Source organism: Moschus berezovskii, chromosome 7 (assembly GCF_049115385.1).
Source record: "Moschus berezovskii isolate FMDL1 chromosome 7, NW_MosBer_1.0, whole genome shotgun sequence".
NCBI lineage: Eukaryota > Metazoa > Chordata > Mammalia > Artiodactyla > Moschidae > Moschus > Moschus berezovskii.
Window position 1 is genome coordinate 15,574,348 of NC_142466.1, and position 17,091 is coordinate 15,591,438.

Sequence of the window (17,091 nt, forward strand, 5' to 3'; positions counted from 1 at the left end):
CCTTTTTAGGTGGTTAATGTATTTTATGATTACAACTAAAGTATTATAAAATTCTGATTACTTTATAATGACTAGCAAATACCTATTGATGAAATGCAATAGCGTGTAAAGTACAAGTAGCCCCAAACTTCCTTGTTTTCTCTTCTCTAATGGACTAAAGAAGAAAAACAGAGATTTAGACTCTGATAACAGCTCCTTCAGCTGGTAACAGTTCCCATAAGAGCCTTTCTTTTGATTTTGGCCAGCTCTCACATTCTCATCTTTGATCAGTCACTAATCTTGGGACTGGTTTTTGTCATCACTCGGGAAAACTGTGAAGTAACCCAAGCGTTTGTTTGGCATGCCCCAGACTGCTTTGGCATGTACTTCCTGTCTCTGGCACTCTTTTTTTTTCCAGGTCCTACTTTCAACTTTTCCTCTCCAATGATATCAATCATTTTACATATTAGTAGGACTTTAACTGGGGCTTCCCAGGTGGTGCTAGTGGTAAAGTATCTGCCTGCCAATGCAGGAGACTCAGAAGACACAGGTTCGATCCCTGGGTTGGGAAGATCCCTTGGAATAGCAAATGGCACCTCATCCCAGTATTCTTGCCTGGAAAATTCCATGGACAGAGGAGCCTAGCGGGCTCAGCAAAGAGTCAGACAAGAGTGAGTGACTGAGAACACACACACACACACACACACACACACACACACAGGACTTTAGCCCTCTATATGCCCCTTCTAAGAGATATCTGCTCATATTGCCTTATCTCTAATTGTGAACACAAAGGCTGGTTTCTGGTCCTGGAGTCTTAATCACTAATGAGCTCATGTAGAAACTGTTGGGGGAGACTAACTATCCGGGTGTCTTCTGTTCAGGTTGTACGGACAGTCTGTGGCTGAAGATGCTTTGGCTTAGCAACTTTTTGGCTTTACAGTGATGCAAAAGTGATAGACGTTCCATGGAAACCATATTTAAAATTTTTTATTTGGGTTGTTTTTGAGGGGTGGCTAGCCATGTGCAGTAGGATACTCTCTTACGGTGCTGGGCAGCCAGTGAGCCACAGCTCCCAGTCAGCCACTTGGTCACAAGAGTACAGGCCAAATACACTAAAACCATCAGCACCCAGACAGCCATTCTGGTTTTCACGTTCAGTGTGCTTGTGTTCATGCTAAGTTGCGTCAGTCGTGTCCAACTCTGTGTGACCCCATGGGCTGTAGCCCACCAGGCTCCTCTGTCCATGGAACTCTCCAGGCAAGAATACTGGAGTGGGTTGCCATTCCCTTCTCCAGGTGTAGTAGTCAATAAATTACATGAACTAGTCAACACTTTATTATAAAATAGGCTTTGTGGTAGACGATTTTGCCCAACTGTAGGTTTATGTGAGGGCTTCCCTGGTGGCTCAGTGATAAAGAATACCCCTGTCAATGCAGGAGACTCAGGTTTGATCCCTGGGTCAGGAAGATCCCATGGAGGAGGGCACGGCAACCCACTCCAGTATTCTTGCCTGGAGAATCCCATGGACACAGGAGCCTGGTGGGCAACAGTCCATGGGGTCGCAAAATATCTGGACATGACTGAGCGACTAAACAACAGCAACAAGCATCAAGGTTCATGTAAGCGTTCTGAGCACATTAAGGTAGACTGGGCTAAGCTAGGATGTTTGGTAGGTTAAGTGTATCACATGCATTTTTAATTTATGATATTTTCAATTTATGATGGGTTAATTGGGATATAGCCCCATCAGAGGTTAAAGAAGGTCTATATTTTACAAGTCTACATATAGTCTCAGTTTATGACTATGACCAGCTCCCAAATTTTTCTGTAACTCCAAGTTTTGAGGTCAGGTGCACGTCTGTGTCCACACCAGCCTTGCTTGGGCTCACACACACAAATGTGAGAAAGAACAGGTAGGTTGCGAAATGTGGGGTGTACTTGTTAGGGAAAGAAATGCATGCAATTCGTTAAGAATAAGTTACTAAACTTTCTATGCAGTTCTTTATCTCTTTCATAATGCATCTCTGGTGTCAGACTAAACCTGGAGTGTTTTGTTTTTTTTTTTACATTGCTTTTTTTTTCCAGTTTGACAAATGGACGGACACTCAGAGGAGAAGAATCCTGACAGGCCTGTTAGAACGCTGCTCCCTGTCACAGCAAAAGTTCTGCTGTCGAAAGCTTCAGGAGAAAATTCCAGCAGAAGCGCTGGATTTTACTACCAAGCTCCCAAGGGTGTTATCTTTATATATCTTTTCTTTCCTGGACCCCCGAAGCCTTTGTCGGTGTGCACAGGTACAGGTGAAGCAGCGGTGTTCGGTGTTCTGTAAAGACAGCCTAGGAAACGCTGAACCTTGAGGAAGAAAAAGCAAGCACGCAGACAAAACCAAGCGCCGGCCAGACGCTCACTGCGTGCAGTCTGTGCGGTTTGGATCGGCCCCCATCTCTCTGTGTCTGGCTGTGCGCTTAGTGCTCAAAGGGGAGGAAAGGTCAGCCAGCGCTAAGTGTCCGTAAAACAGAATTAGCCAGTTGGGGAAATATAGACACATGTATATAATAGTTCATCAGCAGAGGACCACAGTAAAACTTAAAGTGTAGAGTGCAGGCCATTCATAAATAGAAAAGCATGAAATAAGGTGTTAATGTGATAAATACAGAAGCATGTGAGACTAAAGGAGTTCAGAGTGGGCAGGTGTACTCACAGGTTGGAAAAGTATCTGACCACTGTTTTCTTACAAGTAATTCCATGGTGTATTCAAGTATATTTTTTAAGATATAAAATTGATAGTCATTTTGTTAATTTCTTTTCATAGTCTAGGAAGACCAGAAATTATCTGTTACTGTGCATTCACATGGTAACTTTAGTTTTTAAAATTAATAAAATGAAAAAAAAGTTTTTAATGAATGCAGTAAGATAGATGACTTATTTAATAATTGGTGTTGGGACAATCGGGCAGTTAGCTGGAAAAAAATTCTAGAAAGATAAAAGACTGATATGAAATTATAGGAAACCATTTCCTACTCAAAGGAGGGAATTCCCTGGTGGTCCAGTGGTTAAGTCTCTGCTCTTTCATTGCTGAAGGCAGACGTTCAATCCCTGTTTGGGGAACTAAGATCCTATAAGCCACCAGGCATGACTAAAGGGGAAAAAAATGTAATTAAAGGAAACCTCAGGAAGGAAGCCTTTGTGAGTAATCTGTTGTATTCAGAGCCTCAAAAGAAAATGTATAACTTAAAATCTTGCTTTATGTATTTTATATATTTTGTGAATATATTATATATGCTTTATAAATAAAGAAAGCAAGATTTTAAGTTGTGATTATAAAAATTAAAATTTTCTCCATAGAGAAGAAAACTGAAGATAAATACAAACAGTAACCAGAAGGGAACTCCCCGGTAGTGGTCAGGACTCAGTGCTTTCACTGATGAGGGCTCAGGTTCAACCCCTGGTCGGGAAACTAAGAACCCACAAGCTGTTGCAGTGTGGCCAGAAAAAAAATTAAGATAAACAGGGGGAAAAAACATATTGCCAGCAAAGGGGTAATTTTCTTATTTTCTAAAGAATGGTGATAAATCTACATTAAGAAGAAAAAAAAATCAAAGCCTAGCAGAAAAATGAGCAAAGGAAGTGAACAAATAGTTCACAGAAAGAAAAGCAGATGTTTCTAAAATAGGTCAAATGCTTACCCTCATTTTTATGCCATCGTTTGTGACTCAGATGGATTTACTTTTTATCTTTTTTTAGTTTCTTTTTTAATGATCATATGTTATATTGTTGGGAGTGTGGGGAAACAAGCACCTTCATATGTTGTTGGGAGATAAATTGATGGAAACACCAAGGAGAGCAGTTTGGTAGTGTTCAGTTTTTAAATAAAGATTCCTGGCCATTCCCTGGAGATCCAGTGGTAACGACTCTGTGCTTTCACTACCAAGAATGTGAGTTTGATCCCTAGTCAGGGAACTGAGATCCTGCATGCCATGAGATATGGCTAAAACTTAAATTTTTTTTTACCTTTGGCCAGTAGTTCCACTTCTTGGAATTTGTAGATGTGTATACTTCAACACATACAAAATTTCTGTCTATGTAAGAATACTGCATCATTGTTTGTAGTAGCAAAAGATTGGAAACAATGCAAATGTCTGCCAATAGCAGACTGGTTGCAACTATCTCTTCAATATATCATTAATAAAACAACAAAGGTGCAGAATTGTCCTACCATTTTGGAAAGAATAAAAGAATGTATCCATATTTGTTAACCTCCTGGAATGGCACACAAGAAGCCAGTAACAATGGTTACATTCAGGGAGAGAAATGAGTGGCTAGATGACAAGGATGAGAGATTTTTTTTTTCTTACTTTTTTTACCATGTGCCCCTTGGTATCTTTGAATTTAGTATTGATGTACACATATTCAGTTCAGTTCAGTTCAGTTCAATCGCTCAGTCGTGTCCGACTCTCCGCGACCCCATGAATCACAGCACGCCAGGCCTGAAACAATTTGTCTTTAAAAAAAGCATAGTGTTTTAAATGCCCAGTAATAGAGTATCATTCAGCCATATAATTAATTATTAGGCAGTCATTAGAAAACAAGCTCTACCAGCTTGTTAATAATGTTTGGTCATCTCTGATTGACAGGGTTCTGGGTATTGTTTTTCTACAAGTTTCTCAGAATTTTCCGTGTTTTTCACAGTGAGAATGTTATCATTCCAGGGAGATGTGATACGAGATAGCTAATCTTTTCATCTATGTGTACCATATGTCAATCTTGGTAGATTTCAGCATCATATTTTATTCCCAGAACTGACTGCGAAGCAATTGTTCTTTAGCTAGATTTAAAGTAAACAGTAAAGTCATTGCACCAAGATGAGCTTTGAGCTGTTTAAAAATGTGGTGGGGGTTGTCTTACAGTTTTGAAAGCTCTTAATTACCCTCAACTTTCCTCATTCCTGTTTAGTTTTAAACAAACAAAAAGCAGCAAAAATAAAAAAACAAAGCAAAATTTTGTCTACCCCCAGTGTAGGGGAGGAACCCCAACTTAACTACCCAGGTCTAAACCAGATCTAAGTCAAAAGAGAAAAAGGGTGAGAATTGAGAAAAACTTTCTCCCCATCCCCTCCCTCCCAGACGCCACATCTTGATTGAATTAACTAGATATTATCAGTGCAAACATATAACAAGTGGAATGTGATTGCCTTATAAGTACTTAAAAATTGGTATTTCTTTTTGATTGAGCCTCTATGGAAGTTTTATATCATTTGCTTTTTGCTTTTTATACCTTGCTTTGGGAATTCCACATTCAATGCAAATCTTTGTTTTGAATTTGATTTTGTTAAACTTTGAACAGTAGGATTTTGTAGAATGAAATTTAGCTTAAAAAATCTTCCAAAATTTTGAGTAGTGTTGTGCCCTTTTAAAAATGAATTTTTAAATAGATTTAAAATAACATAATCTTTCCAAAGGATTGCTCTCTTGATCTTGGGTCAGAGACATGTTTGTCTCCTGGTTTTGTGAACTTTTTTCAGTTTTAAGCTTCAGTAACCCTTTCTGTGTGGAGAAGGCAATGGCAAGCCACTCCAGTACTCTTGCCTAGAAAATCCCATGGATGGAGGAGCCTGGTAGGCTGCAATCCGTGGGGTCACTAAGGGTCGGACACGACTGAACAACTTCACTTTTACACATTGGAGAAGGAAATGGCAACCCACTTCAGTGTTCTTGCCTGGAGAATCCCAGGGACGGGGAAGCCTGGTGGGCTTCTGTCTATGGGGTCACACAGAGTCGGACACGACTGAAGTGACTTAGCAGCAGCAGCAGCAGCAGTTTCATTCTGGGTTGCACAAAGTGGTTATGATCTCTGTTTCTGCCTGCAGTATTGTATCAGATTCTCTAAGCCTTTTCCTCCATCTAGATCCTAAACCTACTGTTTCTCCTAATTGTGCCCCCTTCTGCTTCCCTCTCCCCCACATGTCTTATCTTCAGCCCATAAAATAATCCTGGATGTAATAGAAACTCCATACACAATGGGTGGAAGGAGGAAGAGAGTCAGATAGATAAACAGATGGATGGGTAGCGAGTTCCATTACAGAGTGTTCTACTCCTTTGGGGGGCACTCAAACCTTATTTATTACTGAGTTAACCTTGAAAAAGGCCGGTTTTCCAAGGATGAAATGAATGTGAAGATAGGCTGTCATCTCTGCAATTCTTGATAAGAGACATAGAACGCCTAGTCTCAACTTTATATATGGACTTGACTCTAGTTTCTACTAAGACTTATTTAAAACCTGGAATAAATTATTTTAAACACTACTACACATAATAGGGTCACCTCCACCATTTGCTGAATGTGTAGGATTGACCATAATGCTATGAAAATGGAATACATTTTTAGAAAAAAAATTCATTTATTTGGCTGCACCAGATGTCAGTTGCGGCACGTGGGATCAAGTTCCCTAACCGGGTATCAAACCCTGGACCCCTGCACTGAAAGTATAGAATCTTACCACTAGACCACCAGGGAAGTCCCCAGGACAAATACTTAATGCTCTATTGAATCTCAAAGGCTATTTAGGACACACCAATATAGTATTACTCATTGTGTTCCCTTTATAAAATTTATAATTAGTTAAATCATAAGAATGGAGGGAAAACAGAAGCATATCATGAAAAAATAAACAATATGCCAACTGGAGTTTCTGTAGCCTTCTTATAACTTTCATATGCAGACTTCCAGAGATCTTTAGGAAGTTCTAAAGTCTTATCTGAAGCTTAGTTTCCCCATTTGCTTGCAGAGAATATTAATTATACTGCCCTTCAAGTTGTGATGAGGATGGTTAATAGGTGCTCGATAAATATTAGTTGACTTGGATTCTGTCTGAATTAACATTTTTTTAAAAAAACAAGAAAAAGGAGGGGTACCCAAAGCCAGTGCTCTGTGCGAACCTGGAGGGGTGGGGCAGGGAGGGCGGTGGAAGTGCCCTCAGGTTGGAGGGGACACATGTATACCTGTGGCCAATGTATGGCAAAGCCATCATAATGCTGTAATTATCCTCCAATTTAAAAAAAAATCCTCCTGCCTGGTTAGGAAGCACTTCAGGTAGGAGGTAACTCAGCTGTGATTTGGAGGAAAAGGACCAAAAAGAAACTAGTTGTGAATTCCAGTCCTGGTTTATATAGTTAAAATTATGTTTGCTCTGATTCATTCATGGGCTTCCCCAGTGGCTCAGCAGTAAAGAACCTGCCTGCAATGCAGGAAACAGAGAAATGGGTTCGATCCCTGGGTCAGGAAGATCCCCTGGAGGAGGGCACGGCGACCCGCTCCAGAAAAAAAATAAAGAAGTTCTCTCAGTACCAGGGTGACAGCTCAAAACCTAGAGAAAGTGGAAGTGTAAACTGAATAGTTTTTTAACATTGTTTTTCCAGGTGAGCTGGCATTGGAAGAACTTAACTGAACTGGATCAGCTCTGGATGCTAAAATGTTTAAGGTTTAACTGGTACATCAATTTCTCCCCAACCCCCTATGAGCAGGGTGTATGGAAGAAGCATTATATTCAAATGGTGAAAGAACTCCATGTTACCAAGCCCAAGGTAAATTTGGGAAAAGAAGCAACAGAATTACTGTCATCAGCTACTTAGGAATTCTAGAACTAAGTTGCAGAAGGCCATTGGTTCAAAAGAAATATACCATGACTTCAAAATTCCCTTGTTCAAAGAACTTAACAGCTCTTTCCAAGATATCCATGTTAGTTGAAAGTCATCTGACACTCACAAACCACAGTTCCACCTAGGTTAGGACTTGGAAATCCTCGTTCTCTCCAGATTCCTGGATTTCTGTGTCTCTAATGCCTACAGAACACAATTCTGACACTGGGATTCTGTGGGTAATGTGCAGTATTTATTACCTATGGGTCATCAAATTTTACTTAACTAATTCAAATTTTCTGTGATTCTACCAGGCAAACTGAAGTTTATGTTTCTATCATTTATAAAGAAAAGTTTTGCAATAAATTAGTAACTAGGAGAGGACATAATGGGCATATTAAAATTCTTTTTACTTTAGAAACTAGCAATGTAAAGTCCTTACATAGAATCATAAACAGTAAACAATATGAGCATAAATTTTCTAGTGGTTTTCTATGCATTATAACCAATGCTTATGTTCATTCTTATAGTCACATTAATTAGATAACTTATGGGAAATTTTTATGAGCTTTTTCTTTATGGCATGATCTATATACATGCAGAGTTGTGCATCATTTTGTATAATAGAAGAGTTCCTGAAAATTATGTGTAAATTAAAATTTTTAAATTATTTTTAAAACCACAGAGATTTTTTTATATAGAAAAGCTGCAGTGAGTCCTATTTGAATTGAAGAATCCTTTTGAAATACAAATAGTTGGTTCTTAACATGCTCATTTACGTTTCATTGTATTGTGTTTACTTGAAGTAGAAACCCTCTACATTTAATATAGTAATACACTGCATAATTAATATTGTTATAATTACAATGATAAAAGCAGTCATTCTGATTTCAATGATAGCTGTTCTTCATGAGAATTTCTTTTAAAAAGAAAAATTTTAAGTGCAGTCGTGGAAGAGTTATTTTAAAAATTACAATAGCTATGAATCCTTTTATCACAAGGCTTTCCTTAACTCTCATTTGAAGTCACTCATAGGCTGGGAAAGGCTTCAATAGCTGAAGCATGGGCTGCTCTGGGGCAGAGGAGAGAAAAGTGATTAACCAGGTTGTAGAATGAAAAAAGGTTTTGAGTATTGTATGTAATACTGATTTTAATACTTGGTCTTCAACAATAACTCTTTTTCCAGAAACTATTTATGCACTTCCCTGGTGGTTCAGATGGTAAGGAATCCACCTGCAACGCAGGAGATGCAGGTTTAAGCCCTGGGTCGGGAAGATCCCCTGGAGAAGAGAATGGCAACCCACTCCAGTATTCTTGCCTGGAGAATCCCCACGGTTAGAGGAGCCTGGTGGGCTACAGTCCATAGGATCATAAAGAGTTGGACATGTCTGAGCAACTAACACACACATATTTTAAAATAACGAATAGTTCTGATACAAGAAAATTGACACATTGTTGCTTAGTATTTAATTTCTTTAGGGAGTACTTTGTTATAGTAAATTTCAGTTTTTCTATCACAGAAAAAATTGGCAAATTAAACCCAGTAATATATAAAAAAAGAATAATACATGATGACCAAGTGGAGTGTACTCAAGGAGAGTAAGGTTGGCATAATATTCAAAAATCAGTCCATGTAATTCACAGAATAAAAGAGAAAAGATATATGGTCATTTCAATATATGCAAACAAAAGCATTTAAAATTTTTTCAACATTTGCGATTTTAAAAAGTCTCAAAAGGCTTTGAGTAAAGGGAACAAATTTTTTGTTTACTTAACAGAAAAGTCATCAGTTTTCATTATTATCTATTTTGTTAATGGGTCAATGTTTTGTACGTTTCAAAATTAATGATGTTTATTTATGTATATAGTTGCTAGCATTCATGCCTAAATTTTCTCCCCTGAAACTGCTTTTTTATTATCATGTATTCTTTATTACCAGTGGTATTAAATGAGACATCTTCCAGCAAAAATATATTTCATTCAATATAAACTCAGAAAAATGAAATAAATGTCTATCTTATTTTTTTTATTTTTTGCCCACCGCACGTGACTTGGGATCTTAGTTCCCTGACCAGGGATCAAACTCCTGCTCTCAGCAGTGAAAGTATGGGGTCCTAACCACTGGACCACCAGGGAGTTCCTTGAATGTCCATTTTAAGTGAGATCCGCACTGTGCTGTGCTTAGTTGCTCAGTCGTGTCCGGCTCTTTTCAACCCCATGGACTGTAGCCCACCAGGCTCCTCTGTCCATGGGGCTTCTCCAGGCAAGAGTACTGGAATGGGTTGCCATGCCCTCCTCTAGGATTCACACAAAACATTGAATACTAATCTAGCAATGAGCCATCAATTATGTAAAAGTAAAATGTCTTTTTACTCTACTACTTACAATCACTCACTAAATCAGTAAATATTTATTAAATACTGTTATGTGCTACGTGCTAAGGGTACAATGGTCTTGACCCCACTTTCTGGGAGCCGAGTCTATGGCCCAGGACACAGACAAACAGATAGTTACCACATTGAATACGAAGTACTATCATGTAATAGAAATATGTACAAGGAGCAGTTGAAACAAGGATAAGAAACTAACTGATTCTGCTTGGAGGAACTTGGGGAATTTTTAAATTTTCACAAACAATTTAAGCAAACCAATTTACTGAGCAAAGCTTCCCTAATCTCTTAAAGAACAAAAATTAAGCCTTTAATGGCTTCTCAACATAGCAGTACCTCTTCCCTTAGGCTTCAACTGCATAAAAACCCTTACAAATTTTATACACACACAAAAAAATCAGACTTTCATTTTTGGCAATTAAAAAATAGACTTTCCAAAAAAAATAGACTTTCATTTCCCAATTCTTTGGAAATGGCTGAAGTTTTGATAATTGATAAAATCTATAGTTTAGCCTTGCATAATGGAAATTGTCTCTGTGTTTTAGATAGGTAGGACAGGGTACTGTTTTTAAGAATGTATATTTTTATGAACAAATTAACTACAGTTGTGGAATAAGTGTATAATGATACAGTAGGAGAGGTGGCAATACAGGATAGAGAAGTTCATTGTGGGGACTTGAAGCTGGAGAGTCCTGTATTCAAATTCTGACCCTGTGTCTTCCTACTTATGTCTTAATAGTAGTAGTGGAAAAATTAATCAGTTTATCCTACCTTCAGTTTTCTCTTCTGTAAAATGGAAGTAGTTATGAGTACCTTTTAAAGTTATTATGAAGTTTAAGTAAAGTAATGTAGGAATGGGAATTTCCTGGTAGTCCAGTGGTTAAGACTTCGTGCTTCCAATATAAGGGGTGCAGGTTCAATCCCTGGTAGGGGGAACTAAGATCCCGCGTGCCTCACTGTATAACCCCCCTCAAAAAATAATAATAATGAAGGAATACTTCCTGAGACAGTGCCTGGCACATACAAGTACCTCTGGGTTGGTGGCTGCTGTAATCATTGCCACCATTATCAATGCCATCATGGTGATGATCATAATGATGTTTTTAAGCATTTATTTATTTATTCATTTTTGGTTGCAAAGGGTCTTCGTTACTGCCCTTGGGCATTCTCTAGCTGCAGTGAGCAGGGGCTATTCTCTACCTTCCACGCTCAGGATTCTTATTGCGATGGCTTCTCTTGTTGCAGAGCACAGACTCTAGAGCCCTGGCTCTGTGGTTGTGGCACACGGGCATGTGGAATCTTCCTGGACCAGGGATTGAACCAGTGTCCCCTGCAGGCAGACAAATTCTTAATCACTAGACCACCAGGGAAGTCCATGTTCTTTGTTTTACTTTTGTTTTTATTATAGTGTTTTGAGAACAGAAATAATTTTCTCCTTCTAGACACCTCCAAAAGATGGGTTTGTGATTGCGGATGTTCAACCCATTAGAAGCAGTTCTCCAGGGGGAAAGCTGTCTCCTTCATCCGCCTTCCGATCCTCTTCCTCTTTAAGAAAGAAGAACCACCCAGGGGAGAAACAACTCCCACCTTGGAGGTCTTCTGACAAGCATCCAACTGATATCATTCGCTTCAATTACCTGGACAACTGTGACCCCACTGAACACAGCTGGCAAGGGTAAGAACTGTGCCCTTCTCCATTTCTTTCCTTTTAGAAACAATTTACTGGCACTTTGGTCTACGGAAGGATGAAAACAGAAGCTACTGTGAAATATAAATGCTTTTCACTGGTGGTGGTGGTTTAGTCACTGAGTCATGTCAGACTCTGTGCAGCCCCATGGACTGTAGCCCACCAGGCTCCTCTGTCCACGGGGACTCTCCAGGCAAGAATACTGGAGTGGGTTGCCATTCTCTTCTCCAGGGGATCTTCCTGACCCAGGGCTCAAACCTGCATCTCCTGCATTGCAGGTGGATTCTTTACTGCTGAGCCACCAGGGAAGCCCCAAGAAGCAAAAAGTGATTGAAAGTAAATGAAACTTTACTGGTAAATTTGACCTTTTCTTTAGGATTTGTTTGCATTTTGTAGCTGTAATGCTTTCCTTCAGTTCAGTTCAGTTCAGTCGCTCAGTCGTGTCCGACTCTTTGCGACCCCCTGAATCGCAGCACGCCAGGCCTCCCTGTCCATCACCAACTTCCGGAGTTCACTCAAACTCATGTCTGTGGAGTCGGTGATGCCATCCAGCCATCTCATTCTCTGTCGTCCCCTTCTCCTCCTGCCCCCAATCCCTCCCAGCATCAGACTCTTTTCCAGTGAGTCAACTCATCGCATGAGGTGGCCAAAGTATTGGAGTTTCAGCTTTAGCATCAGTCCTTCCAATGAACACCCAGGAAATGATTTCCTTATAGCTTCTTTTAATATTTTAATAGCTCAGATTCCAGTCCAGCACCATAGGGTTCATTATAGTCTTTTCCTTTTCCATATTTACGCGTCCCTTCTATGACATTGATATACATATATATATTTGATTATATATATAATATATATGATTATATTATGTGTATGATTATAATTATATATATGATTATATTATATATATATTTGATTATATATGTACATACATAATTTTGTATGGGCTTCCCTGGTGGTTCAGAACCCACCTGCAATGTGGGAGACCTGGGTTCCATCCTTGGGTTGAGAAGATCCCCTAGAGGAGGGCATGGTAACCCACTCCAGTATTCTTGCCTGGAGAATCCCCATGGACAGAGGAGGCTGGAGGGCTACAGTCCATGGGGTCACAAAGAGTTGGACACAACTGAGCAACTAAGCACAGTATAGCATAATTTTGTATAAAAAATATATGAAGTATACACACAGACAATATATTTACTTAACAAATTCTGAAAGTAATTTCTGAATTGCTAACATATCATTGTCAAAACAAATTTGCTAACTAGAATTCAATGTTTGTTTCTGGTTCATTTTGCCTTTAACCTGAGGGTATAAACTCATAATAATAATAATGTGGATCCATACTTTATCCTATTTATTATATGTAAGCATTTTAAAAAACAAATATTAATGTTAATACAAACAATAAGATTACTGAAAACAGTTTAAGATGTCTTTGCCTGTGTTTTTGTCCTTAGGATATGTTCTACTGAGGCTATTCAGACACATGACTGTGTTAAAGTCCCATGAAATTATTCCTTTGTGTGGGTTAACACCACCAGCTGTTTTTAGATTTTTAGAATTTTTTTTCTTTTATTTCATAAGTTTGAGATGGTTCCAAAGTCAAATATATAAAACAAAGTGTATCTGGAGAAGTCTCCAATACTGTTTCGTGTTCCTAATTGGATCACAGGGGAATCCTATGGATAGATAACTATGTTTTAAAATGTCCTTACATTTAAAAAATCATAAAGGAGGGGAAGTGGGGCAGATGAAAACAGTATAAACAAATACAGACACACGCACCCCTTTCTGAAAGAAATGGTGTCACACAGTACATACCACTTTATCCTGCTTTCTTTCTTCCTGTAACAATATACCCAGGAGCTCACTCCACAGGTATATAAAGAAACACTCTGGCCTCCTCTTTACAGCCCACAGTCCTCCGTTGTGTGGATGTGTCAGAGTTTATTCAACTACTTCTCTATTGATAGACACTTGGCTTGTTTCCAGCTGAGTGAAGATAATCTTTTAAACCACAGGAACAACAAAATCAAATAGACAAACAGCTATGCCAACCACCAAAGCTTTAAAATGATATTTATAGTTTTCCCAATGCTCTCCAATTAACAGAAGGAAAAGACATGAAATGACTCCAGCTTTCAACCGACAATCACGTGATAAGAAAAATAAATCACAGGACAGATCTAAACTAAGAAAAACACAGTCGCTGGTAAGTATTGCTTACAAAACATTCCCCCCGCAATAATGTTAATGAAAAATGCTGGATCTCTATAATCCTATTCTTGAGATTGATTTTTGTTTTTATGGGAACCATCAAGTAATGGTTTAAATTCTGGTCTCTGACACTGACTGGCTAGCTGTGTGACCTTGAAGATGCCCTTTATTTAATCTCTCTGAGCCTCGGTGTTTTTTAAAAGCTTGGATGGATTGATGTGTGTGAATCTGCTTTGAAAACTATATAATATAAAGGAAGTATTATTATCATTGTTTCTTTCTTCTTCTGTGAGTCTTTTGGGGTCAGAGAGGGGAGCCCATAGAAATTTCTTTGTAGAAATTACTTCTCTGTAGAATACAAGTTCCACTGACCTAAGAAAAAGGTATTGTGCTGTGCTTAGTCGCTCAGTTGTGTCCAACTCTTTGCAGTCCCATAGACTGTAGCCCGCCAGGCTCCTCTGTCCACAGAATTTTCCAGGCTAGAATACTGGAATGGATTGCCTTTTTCTATTCCAGGGGATCTTCCTGACCCAGGGATCAAGCCCACCTTCTCTTGCATCTCCTGCATTGGCAGGAGAATTCTTTACCACTGGCACCACCTGGCAAGCCCAAGAAAAAGATATTGAGTTGGCCAAAAACTTCATTCTGGTTTTTCCTTAACATCTTATGGAAAAACCCAAACGTTCTGGCCGGCCTGATACGCGTTCCATAGTTGTTCTGTCACCAGTGGAACATGATGATAAGAGTGCATTCTAAATAACTTCAGGAAAAAAAACGAATTAAGAACTTTTCTTCCCCTAATTAAAAAATAGCTAATTGACAACCTAATAAAAGTCAGTGGTTGTGACTAGGGAGCATTATTATTTCAGAGCAGAATTTCCCAAATTGTGGTTCTGTACCCCCAATGGATCCCTTTCAGCACATATGAGAGTCTTTGGAGCCAAGTAGAAGGGAATAAGGGTGAAATAAAAAGTTTCCATTAGTAGTAAAGATTTAGAAAAAGGCTGCAGATACACACTAAAGGAAAATTAATATAAAATGGGTGTCAGTTGGGAGAAGGATAAGTGTGTACTCATGAATAAATTACTTTTATAGCTCTCCTTTAAAGCTTAATTACTTTCTGTTTCAATGCATTTTCAAGTGTTATGTTCCAAAAAGAGAGAGAGAGAGATGAGCTTTTTGAAATAGGTTAGTCTATATTCTGAGGAGACAATCTGGTTGGACGGGATGAGACTTATCACAGACATATGTACGGAGGCCCAAGGGAATGAGGAAGCTTAAAATAGAGCAGTAAAATTGTCAGTGAAAACCATTAATTGGGAAAAATAACTATGAAAAATATCACCTAAGCCACTCAGGCATGCGGCTGCCCAGTTGCCGGCCCCTCCTCAGCCAGAAGTAGAAGAGAAATCTGGGGGAGAACGGGGAATTTGCTGAAAGATAAAATTTGGTGACGTATGCTTACAAACTATGAGCACAATCAGACATTTCTCTGGCTTAAAAAAACAAAACAAAAATCAAAGGCTAAACAGAAACCCTCCCTCTGGGTTTTTGACATTCACCATCTGTCACCCTCTAGCAGGGCTTGCTTAAGTTAAAATAGTCATAAATTAAAGACTTCAAAAGTTGTGTTCATTCAAGCTGAAAGGGAAAGCAGGGCAAAGTAAACAAGGATGGAACACCATTAAGCTATGAGTAAGTGAAGTGTGCGATTATATGGATCTACTTGTGTGTGTTATTTGTTCAGTCATGTCTGACTCTTTGAGACCCCGTGGACTGTAGCCCACCAGGCTTCTCTGTCCATGGAATTCTCCAGGCAAGAATACTGGAGTGGGTTGCAACCATTTCCTCCTCCAGGAGATCTTCCCGACCCAGGGATCAAACCTGGGTCTCCTGCATTGCAGGTGGGTTCTTTACCATCTGAGCCACCAGGGAAGCATACTTGTGTGGTTTCTGTAAATATGCTAATTAGAATCACTTTTTCTGCTTAATTATGATAAGGAGCATTAAGGCATAAGCAGCCATGAAATTAAAAGATGCTTACTCCTTGGAAGAAAAGTTATGACCAACCTAGATAGCATATTCAAAAGCAGAGACATTACTTTGCCAACAAAGGTCCGTCTAGTCGAGGCTATGGTTTTTCCAGTGGTCACGTATGGATGTGAGAGTTGGCCTGTGAAGAAAGCTGAGCGCTGAAGAATTGATGCTTTTGAACTGTGGTGCTGGAGAAGACCCTTGAGAGTCCCTTGGACTGCAAGGAGATCCAACCAGTCCATCCTAAAGGAGATCAATCCTGGGTGTTCATTGGAAGGACTGATGCTAAAGCTGAAGCTCCAATACTTTGGCCACCTCATGTGAAGAGTTGACTCACTGGAAACGACTCTGATGCTGGGAGGGATTGGGGGCAGGAGGAGAAGGGGACAACAGAGGATGAGATGGCTGGATGGCATCACTGACTCAATAGACATGAGTTTGAGTGAACTCCGGGAGTTGGTGATGGACAGGGAGGCCGGGCGTGCTGTGATTTATGGGGTCACAAAGAGTTGGACACGACTGAGCGACTGAACTGAACTGAACTGAACTGAAACCCTCCAAAAGTGAGCTGCGATGTTTGACTCCACATTGGTGTCTGTGATGTGCGTGCATGCTCAGTCTTGTCTGACTCTTTGCGACCCCATGGACTGTAGCCTGTCAGGCTCCTCCTTTCCGTGGAGTTTTCCAGGCAAGAAAACTGCAGTGGGTTGCCATTTCCTACTCCAGGAGATCTTTCAGACCCAGGGATGGAACCCGAGTTTCCTGCATCGGCAGGCAGCGTCTGTGCCACTGCGCCACTGGGGAGCCTTGCGGCTGTTTGGGCCACAGGCTGCAGGTGGCGAAGGCCCCCTTCCTCACTGCGCCCCCAACACCCCTCCCTCGGAGGAAAGGAGCAGCCTCCTACATGAGGCAAGCTGACTGTGACAATGAAACACTAGCTGTGGGGCCTGAGACGAGAGGAACTGGGTTTTGAGGAAACTCATTTAGGGGACATAAGGAAAGTAAGGAGTAAATAAAATCTGACAATAAAATGGATAATGAAGGACCTACTGTACAGCACAGGGAGCTCTGCTTAATGTTACGTGGCAGCCTGGATGGGAGAGGGGTTTGGGGGAGAGTGTATACATGTGTACGTATGTCTGAGTCCCT

At 39.8% G+C, this 17,091-nt stretch overlaps 1 protein-coding gene across 1 annotated transcript in view; it reads left to right on the plus strand.

The window, feature by feature from the left end:
- Positions 1-17,091, plus strand: part of FBXO16 (F-box protein 16) — a 60,096-nt gene that overhangs the window by 30,820 nt on the left and 12,185 nt on the right. Inside the window, exons 4-7 of the mRNA XM_055428079.2 lie at positions 2,068-2,274; positions 7,396-7,560; positions 11,447-11,679; positions 13,804-13,903. Of these exons, the coding sequence (XP_055284054.2) occupies positions 2,068-2,274; positions 7,396-7,560; positions 11,447-11,679; positions 13,804-13,903 (705 nt within the window). The remainder of the gene's footprint in view (positions 1-2,067; positions 2,275-7,395; positions 7,561-11,446; positions 11,680-13,803; positions 13,904-17,091) is intronic.